The sequence below is a fragment of the Laetiporus sulphureus genome (genome assembly GCF_001632365.1).
Source record: "Laetiporus sulphureus 93-53 unplaced genomic scaffold LAESUscaffold_8, whole genome shotgun sequence".
Taxonomy (NCBI): domain Eukaryota; kingdom Fungi; phylum Basidiomycota; class Agaricomycetes; order Polyporales; family Laetiporaceae; genus Laetiporus; species Laetiporus sulphureus.
This window is the reverse complement of record NW_024468517.1, coordinates 321429-330728: the sequence shown is the minus strand read 5'-3', so window position 1 is coordinate 330728 and position 9300 is coordinate 321429. Positions and strand designations below refer to the sequence as shown.

Sequence of the window (9300 nt, the reverse complement as noted above, 5' to 3'; positions counted from 1 at the left end):
AGCGGCCAAGGCCTAGCAAGGGTAGAGTGAGGACCTCACTGCTACATCGTCTACTAGGCTTGACCACACTATAAACCCTGCTAATAGTCTGCCTGGCTATTGGAGACGTTAGGTATATTTGGTATCTAAGTCTCTGTCCACATTGTGGACTAGTACATGTGAGAAAGCACACGTGGTTACGAACGTTCTAGCAGGGAACACTTTATAACATTTGGAAGAGGTTTTTCTATAGGTCAACCTGTTTAGGTTTAGAACCACTTACAAGAAGTGGGGTCTACTTGGACGCTACAGAAAAACAATTCCATCAAGTCCTCAAACAGGGGTATCCAATTCTAGGGAACTCGATGCATGTTACGGCCTCTGCACCACTTGAGAAAACAGGGAGAACCACTCTGAAGTATCCGTCACTATGGTACTTCGCCCACGGAGGGAAAAATAAGGAGAACCACTCTGAAGTAGCCATCGCTACGGTACTTCGCCAGACAAGAGATTCTCGAAGAAGTGGAACCTGGGTACTTGTTGCGGCAAGGTACCTGCTGAAGGCAGTGTCGACTTGAGCTCCATCCTCACCGAAGGTGCTGGGTACACAGAAGACGCCAGTTAAGGGCCACCGAAAGAAGGCACCCAGACCTTGCTGAGGCCAGTTTTCAATCGAGAAAATGTGGATAGGAAGGACGATTGCTTATAGGACACCAAGCAGAGGAAATCAAAAGCCAGAATGACCAAGCGCTCAAACGGGAGTAGGCAGGAGTTCGAAGTGACTAGCTGGGCACTTTAAAAAGCGAGCACAGGATATCTGAGGTCTAGAAAAGAAGACTAGGACTCCGACTGGTTAACGCTACCAGGCAAATCAAAAGGCATACAAGATTGGTTAAGGGCCACCAAAGATCAAAAGGCAGGAGTGCGGAGTTTTTGTTACAGGAACAAACTCAAGCACTAGTGATTACTCGTGTGGTAATCTAGAAGAGAAGCCCTCATCTGAGGCACACATTGAAAACGTGCTAAAGCCCTTCCCAGGGAAGGCAATCAAGGAATCTTAGGACAAGACAAGATTCAAAACGAGTGCTCCATGGGAACACGACCAAGTATCTGAGGAAGATACACCAGAAACACGACCGGTGACTTCTGACGAAGAAGTACCACCATTTACGCTCAGTGACGCCACCACAGAGGAGTTAACAGACCTCTACGACAAAAAGTCGACAGAAGCGGTTCAACTTCGACTTCAATTCAGGCTAGGACGAGCCTACGAACCAACAGATCACCCGAGGCTAGAGCAGCTCGAGAGTGAGACCAAAGAAATAAGACAAGTTCTTCGTGGAAGGGAAAGCTTTGATAAAGAATCTCTACGAACCTTTGACGAAGCAACAGAACTTCCACGAGGAGAAGCAATCCAAGTTGAATGACAGGAAGGGCATTCACAAGAAATCAGTGAATTACAGCCAGTTAATTCTCTCGGAACAAAAGCAGTTCCACTCGAGAGATCTATCTCGGACAGCACTACTCGACCAAATTCTCCAGGAATCACACATCTCAGAAGGGACCAGCCACCCCACCTACCCAACACACCTGGAATCACATGTTCGGTTTCAACTGGATCAAGATCAACTGGTAGCTTCCAGTTCTCAGGAAGTATGGCCACACATGCACGATACAACCCGGCTCTCAGACCACCAGTCCATCCTGGAACTTGCACCGATGTCATCTGAAATGAGTACCAACAAGCAGTGGGACTCTATGCACAATATCAGGGAGCAATCCCCAAGCAGCCAGCGGTGCGGGAAAAGAAGATGGGAAAAATTAAGGAGTTTAAGGGAGACAAGCGAGAATATGCATCGTTTCTCTGAAATGTGGAACGATACCTACAGGCAAACACGGGAGTCTACAATGATGACTTCAGTAAAATTGCCTTCATCCTCTCTCAAATCGACTCCTCATCCACAGCAGGAAAGTGGGCTGAGTCATGGGAAGCCAACCAAATGGCAAAACATAGCAATCTTGGGATGTACCAAGATTTCAAAATGATGCTTACTGAAAAATATGGAGGCATCGCAACCAAGGACCAAGCTTGGCAAGTACTTCTCGAAGGGAAGTACAAGCAAGACAAGCAAACCGTCGACGAGTACATCGGAAATCTCGATATCCTCTACCGATATGCTGAAATCGACGACGAATATGCCAAGCTCATCCACTTCAAACGAGGCCTTAATGAGAAACTTGCAGAAAAAGTCTTCATCACGGAAAGTCTGCCAACGACCTATGCAGCAGCATGTAAGGCCGCAAGAAAGGTCACGGACCTCCAGGACATTCATAGCAGAAAGACAAACATCTTCAAGTTCATCTCAGGCTCTTCAGGAAGCGGAAGAAGGACGGAGAAGGACCCTGACGTCATGGACATTGACCAGATCTCCCCAGAAACCCATCAGAAACATTCTGTGGTGGACTCTGTTACAACTGCAGAAAGTCAGGACACGTCGCTGCACAATGCACGAGTCCAGAATATGATCCGGCACCAGATCACTCAGGAAAGACAACTTCATATGCCAAGACCAAGACACCCAATTCCAGGATGAAGAAATACTCCGGATCTGGCAGACGAAGAAAGACTTCCAAGCCGACTAAATCTTACTCCAAGGGAATGGAGAAGAAACGATGACGAGTAAAGAGGGTCAAGGAAAGTGACTCTGAGGATAACTCAGAAGAGTCGGAACAGGAAGAATCGGAATCTTCATCATTGGAAGAATCAGATTCTGAATCATCAGACTCTGAAGAAGTATCCGAACAAGAAACGGTTGTTCACAGGGTACGAAGAACTCGTTCTGTGAAAACCAAAACAGTTCGTAAAATCAGGCAAACCAAGGATGAATCCAGCGACTCAGAAGAAGAGTCATATGTGGTTCGAAGATTCATCCCCAAAGAAGAACTTGCCAGAATACGATGGGAAGATGCACTCAAAATGCGAGGAGACCATATTAAGAAACACAACATGACGATGCCCCATCTCGACGATCTTCTGGAATTCAGAGACAATCCAGACAGATATGAATATGCATGCCAATATCCACCACTCATGGAAAAAGACGATCCAGAGGGTTTTGGAATTGGGTGCGCGTTGGGATCTCGTGGCACCCAGATAAAGAAACGGTCCCCGAGGAAGTAATCATACGAGGCGATATCAAATGAGGAAGCGAAATATACCTCAATATCGTCTTCCAAGATTACGACGGCACAAGAACCCGAAGTATTCCAGCAAGAGCCCTAGTCGATTCTGGAGCAAAAGGAATGTTCATCAATGAATCGTTTGCGAAGAAAGCAGGACTCCATCTTCTCAAATCGCAGAAGGAAGTCAAGATTCACAGTGTTGATGGAAGCCCCATCAACTCTACAAACCAACGATTCAAAGGAACTGTTTGTGCAGGAACGTACGAATGGAATGATGACTTCCTTGTCATCGACTTAGGAAAAGAAGACGTGATCATTGGCAATAAGTGGCTTCATGATCACAACCCAATTATCAATTGGCAAACAGGTGAAGTCAAGGTCCGTCAATATGTAGAAGATGTACCAGACGAGGAACCATGGCCTTTTAAAAACAGAGACACTGTTCGTCTTCCAATCACCAAAAAGGAGAAAGCCAAAGCCAAGCGAACCTTGAGAAGGATCGACTGGTCTGATGTCGATCCCACACCAGATGAAGCAGGAACTGTTGATTCAGACCTCTTGCTTGCATACATAAAAGGAGCACCATACTTGGAGGATCAGGAAATAGGAGAAAAAGAAGCTATTTTCGCCTATCAACATGATACTGGCATACTCCAAGAAGTTACGTTCGAAGAAAAAGAACGTCGCTCGGCAGGAGAAAGGAAGATGCAGTATCTCGCACTGTGACAAATGAATGCCCCCAAAGATCCCCATCGAACAAGAAAGAAAGATGGAATCTTATGGAAGGCATCAAACAAAGCACAGGAACTCACACAAAAGAAAGCACTCAAGGAGAAGAAGAATTCCAAGAAGAAAGTGACAATACCATCATATCTTCTCAAATACAAGCAGATTTTCGAAGAAAAGGCATCAGAACGGTTACCACCGCATAGATCTTACGATCACAACATAAATTTCAAGCCGGATTTTGTTCCTAAACGAGGAAAGGTCTATAATCTATCAAAGCCGGAAGAAGAAGCTATGAATGCCTTTATCAACGAAAACCTTGTGAAAGGATATATTCATCCTTCACAATCTGTGATGGCATCACCTTTCTTCTTTGTAGGAAAGAAAGACGGTGGGCTACATCCATGTCAGGACTACCGCTATGCGAATGAAGGAACAATCAAGGATGCCTATCCACTCCCACTCATATTGGACCTAATGGATCGACTCTGCCATGCCAAGTATTTCGTGAAGCTTGACATTCGTGGAGCATACACCAATGTCTGAATTCATCAAGAAGATGAGTGGAAGGCTGCCTTCATCACCAAGCATGGATTGTTCGAACCCACGGTCATGTTCTTCGGAATGTGCAATGCACCAGCAACCTTTCAGCGAATGATGAACGAAATATTCACAGAAGAAATCGCCGAAGGATGGCTACTATGCTATCTGGATGACATCCTCATCCTTGCCGAAAGCGAAAAGGAGTTGGAAAAGAAGCTTGAATGAGTCTTTAAGAAAATGGTCGACAATGACCTCTATCTCAAACTGGAGAAATGCATGTTCAAGACTACATGCACTGACTTCCTAGGACTGGTTCCCCTCCCAGGATGACTTTAGATGGATCCAGCAAAAGTCAATGGGATCATCAAATGGGAAGCCCCAACTGGCGTAAAAGGAGTGCGAGCATTTCTAGGATTCGCCAACTTCTATCGAAAATTCATCTGGAACTATTCTGAAATTGCAAGACCCTTAATTGATCTTACCAAGACCAAGGGCGGGAATGTGTTCCATTGGACAAGCAAAGAACAAGCTGCTTTTGACTATCTCAAAAACGAGTTCGGCAAGGCACCAATACTGGTCATGCCAGATAAAGACAAGTCTTTTGTCATTGAAACTGATGCATTGGACTTCGCTACAGGAGCAGTCCTTATGCAGAAGGACAATAATGGTGATCTCCATGCCTGTGCATACTATTCCAAGTCGCTCTCCGACCCAGAATGAAATTATCAAATCTATGATAAGGAGCTTCTAGGAATCATCTGCGCACTTAAAGAATGGAGACACTATCTCGACGGCACAAAAGAGCCATTCCTCATATGTACAGATCACAAGAATCTGACGTACTTCAGGCAACTGCAGGATTTGAACCCAAGACAGCAAAGGTGGCAACTCTTCCTGTCTATGTTCAACTACAAGATTGTCCATATGCCAGGACGACAAATGGTGCAAGCGGATGTGCTTTCACAGTTGTCCGAATTAGACAATCGACAGGATAACAAGTCACCTGCAATCCTGCTACCCGACGATCTCTTTATTGGTGCTATCGATACAGATATGGCGGAACAAATCTGACAAGCGCTAACAAAAGACCTGTCAGTACTTGCGTACAAGGACGGCCTAATGGAAGAACTTCCAGTTTCTCGAGGAATGACCAAGGATGACATCAAGGATGCTGACAATGAGTTAATCACCATCCATGGACGCGTATATATCCCAAACAATACTGCCTTGAAGAAGGAACTTGTTCGGCGATATCATGAGGCCACTCCCCATGGTCATCTGGGAATCTGGATTACGCACCAACTAGTGCGTAAAGACTTCTGTTGGCCAGGAATGTATCGCTTCATTCAAAGTTATGTCAATGGATGTGCCACATGTCAGCAATCCAAAGCTGTTCAAAACCAGGTTAAAGTTCCACTACAGCCTATCGGTCCTTCGTCCAATGCGCTACCTTTCAAGCAGGTTAGCGTGGATTTTATTACAGATCTACCGAAAAGCGAAGGCTTTGATTCAATAATGGTCATGGTAGACCATGGGCTTAGTAAGGGGGTAATTCTATGTCCCTGCAAGAAGACGATCATGGCTTCGGAAACTGCCAAATTATTCAGACGACAAGTTTGGAAACGCTTTGGGCTACCCGACAAGATCATCTCTGACCGTGGAACACAATTCGCATCCAAAGTCTTCCAAGCACTGTGCACTGCCCTCAAGATCAAGTCGGCTATGAGCACAGCCTATCATCCACAGACGGATGGTGAAACGAAACGAATGAATCAAGAATTGGAAACATATCTTCGAATGTATTGTGCCGAGCAACTGCATTGATGGAATCAATTCCTATCTGAAGCAGAGTTCACGCACAATCTCCATACTCATTCAATAATGAAGAAGTCACCATTTGAAATATGGTATGGCTACGAACCCTGAGGAATGCCAGAACTGTTTCCTCAGGACGAGATTCCCGACGTAGATACAAGACTCAAACTTCTCAGCATGATCTGCAAGGAGGCCACAGAAGGAATCATCAAGGCAAAAGCCCATGTATCTGCCAGGATCAAAGGAGGATCTCCGACGTTCAAGAAAGGAGACAAGGTTTGGCTGGAAGCCATCAATTTGAAAAGGCCTTATAAATCGAACAAGCTAGCACCGAAGCGAGAAGGACCATTCAGGATCAAGGAGGTTCTGGAACCACTCTCGTTCAAGTTAGACCTTCCTATGACATGGAAGATCCATCTGGTGTTCCATGCTGCATTGCTCATGCCGTATCGGCAGACCAGTACACATGGGGAAAGTTATTCAACACCGTCTCTGGATCTTATCGAAGGAGAGGAAGAATTTGAAATTGAGTCTATAATTGGACACTGACTATGGTGCAGCAAGAATGAATATCTGGTAAAATGGGCTGGATATCCACTCAGCGAAAGGTCGTGGGTAAAAGAGACAGAAATGGGCAATGCAGGAGAGCTGCTGAACAAGTATAAAAAGGAGCACAACTTGGCCTGAACCCTCAGTCCATGCCCCAATGCCCGTGCAACATCCCGAGTTTCTCGAATCTGCTATCACCACTTTTACCCATCTTATCAAAGTTCTCAAAGACGTCGAATCCCACTCCTCCCACGACCATCGCTACCAGGTCTTCCAACAACTCGGAGTCTATCTCGCTATCAGAGGGGCTGGATTCGCCATCGAGGATCTTGCTGACTTCGACCATACCAACGTTGAGTTCAACATGACCCATCCAAACCATGATGGACCATCTCATCCAGAGAGCGGACGACGTCCACGAAGTCCACCTCCTGGATGACTTCAGGTCAACTCGATGACAGCCATATCTAACCCCTCACCCCAGCAGGCTAATCAGAATTCTGTACCCATTTCCATTCCAAATGGACAAGCCGAAGGTAACACTAGAGGACGACGTCAATATCGACCTAGATGGAACATGGGAAACATTCATGAGAATGAATTACCCAATGTACCTAATGGAGGAACTCCACCTGCCCCTGCTAGAGCCAGATTGACGTCAGACTATCCTAACAGCCATCTACGCCGGGCTTCCAGTGGGAATCCTCCCACCATCGTACACTCTAGATCATCCGCTACACTTTGATATCTTACCGGCAGCACTCTCATTCACTCTGGATGTATTCAGTGTCATACACAGTACCGTATCAAGGACAATAACAAGGACAATAACAATACCAGTGGAAGAACGTACGGGAATGGCGAACATTCACATCACGGACTGATATGAAGAAGAGGAACAGCTGCTCGAAGGTATAAGTAGCGGCCCTCCTTTCCCTCTACTGGACCATCACCTCCTTCTACTTGAGTGGGAACTCTACGAGGAAATCTACCCTTGGGATAAAGAGAATCGTCCTGCTCTACCACCTCCACCCATGTTGCTTAACATCCGTGTCACCACCACCGTCACTCACCACACATCAGAGCCAGGATTACTCCTCGACAGCGATGGAGATGAACTCCCGCTTCTAAACAACCTTAGTGATGAAGCACTGGCCGACTCATGGAGGAGTGCACAGTGGGGAGATGATGAAGATGAGACAGGTCATTGGATGATGGGAGGGTCTTGGATGACAGGGAGAGCTTGGAGAGAAGATGATGAACAGGCAAGGAATGCCAACGATGAACGACCCGGCTACCCCCACCATAATGGTGCCACCTACCCCTACAATGACCCACCTGAGGACAGATCACAACCTGCACCAGCTGACACCATCAAGGAGCAGATAAGGTATGCTCGAGTGATCAAGTCTTTGAGCAACCCAGCGGCAGGACAGGTATCGCTCATCGCCCCAGATGTAGCATCACCCTATGATGTCTTCATCGCCACACCACTAACATTCCTCATAGAATGCGATGGTCATCATCTCTACATCCATCGTACGGGCACGCGCGACTTTGCCACCTTCCACGCCTTCGTCTTTACTTGGGACAATCAGAAGGTCACCTGGCACCTCTACTCGGAAGACTCACCTCATCGTGTCTTCAGTCAATGGGTCGCTCTTCTTTATCCGCCACCCATCCCAGGCATGCACAACTGGCATCCAACACCCAACCGGATGTGCATCATCAGTGTTCGCTTCGCGGGCAAGGAAGAAGGCGTCGAGCAATATGAGGTCGAACTATTCAGGACGTTCTCTGATCAAGTCCACTATGGAGATGCCAAGACACCTCGTAAGTTCGTGCCGGTCATCTTCCAACCCCTCGTTGCCATGATTGAGCAGCCTGGATGGCTTACTGATGGTGTCGAAGCACTAAAGGTGGTCCTCTATGAAGATGGATCCATCTCGCACTGGGCACCTACCGAGTTCCATCCTCAGCCCCAAGAGGATCTCGATGATGGCTGGGAGGTCGTACCCCACACTACCATCCCAGTCTATAACCATGTAGGTGTTCGTGGGGGACATTGATGGGCTAGTTTGGTGAGTTGTCGTCAAGGGTCTTGCCGATTGGAAGGGGGAGCTTGTGTTACAGTTTCAGCGCTTCATGGTCATGTGACAGTTTACGTTGCACATGATACTTACTATTTATGATTCATAGGTCTTGTGGACATATTCTAGGGTTAGCAGTTTTCGTTTCTACGATTTACTCACTCAGGTTATGCAAACCAGACCTTCGTGTTTCAGGTTTCTATTTCACCTGTACTAACATTAGCTCACCAATTACTTGGCTTGCAGCGGTTAGTATTTGTCTCGGTCTATTTCATTACTCTATGAATAGCTGTAGGAGACCCCTTGTACTAGTATCCCAAACTATAGGTCTGCGACTATATAAAGGGGCAGAGCAGCAGCTGGAAGATAACCTCTTCCACCTGTGACTCTGAACGTTCTCAGTTCTAGAACCCTC

General features: G+C 46.5%; 2 protein-coding genes across 2 annotated transcripts; both read left to right on the top strand.

The window, feature by feature from the left end:
* Positions 1 to 2021: 2021 nt before the first annotated feature.
* LAESUDRAFT_756836 (uncharacterized protein) lies at positions 2022 to 2656 on the top strand (the record flags this gene model as incomplete). The annotated part of the gene is made up of 2 exons (XM_040912219.1): positions 2022 to 2463; positions 2517 to 2656. The coding sequence occupies 2 exons, from the start codon at positions 2022 to 2024 to the stop codon at positions 2654 to 2656; spliced, it is 582 nt and encodes a 193-aa protein (XP_040766931.1).
* Positions 2657 to 6952: 4296 nt separating this feature from the next.
* Positions 6953 to 8864, top strand: LAESUDRAFT_756832 (uncharacterized protein; the record flags this gene model as incomplete). The annotated part of the gene is made up of 2 exons (XM_040912218.1): positions 6953 to 7208; positions 7690 to 8864. The coding sequence occupies 2 exons, from the start codon at positions 6953 to 6955 to the stop codon at positions 8862 to 8864; spliced, it is 1431 nt and encodes a 476-aa protein (XP_040766930.1).
* Positions 8865 to 9300: the final 436 nt, after the last annotated feature.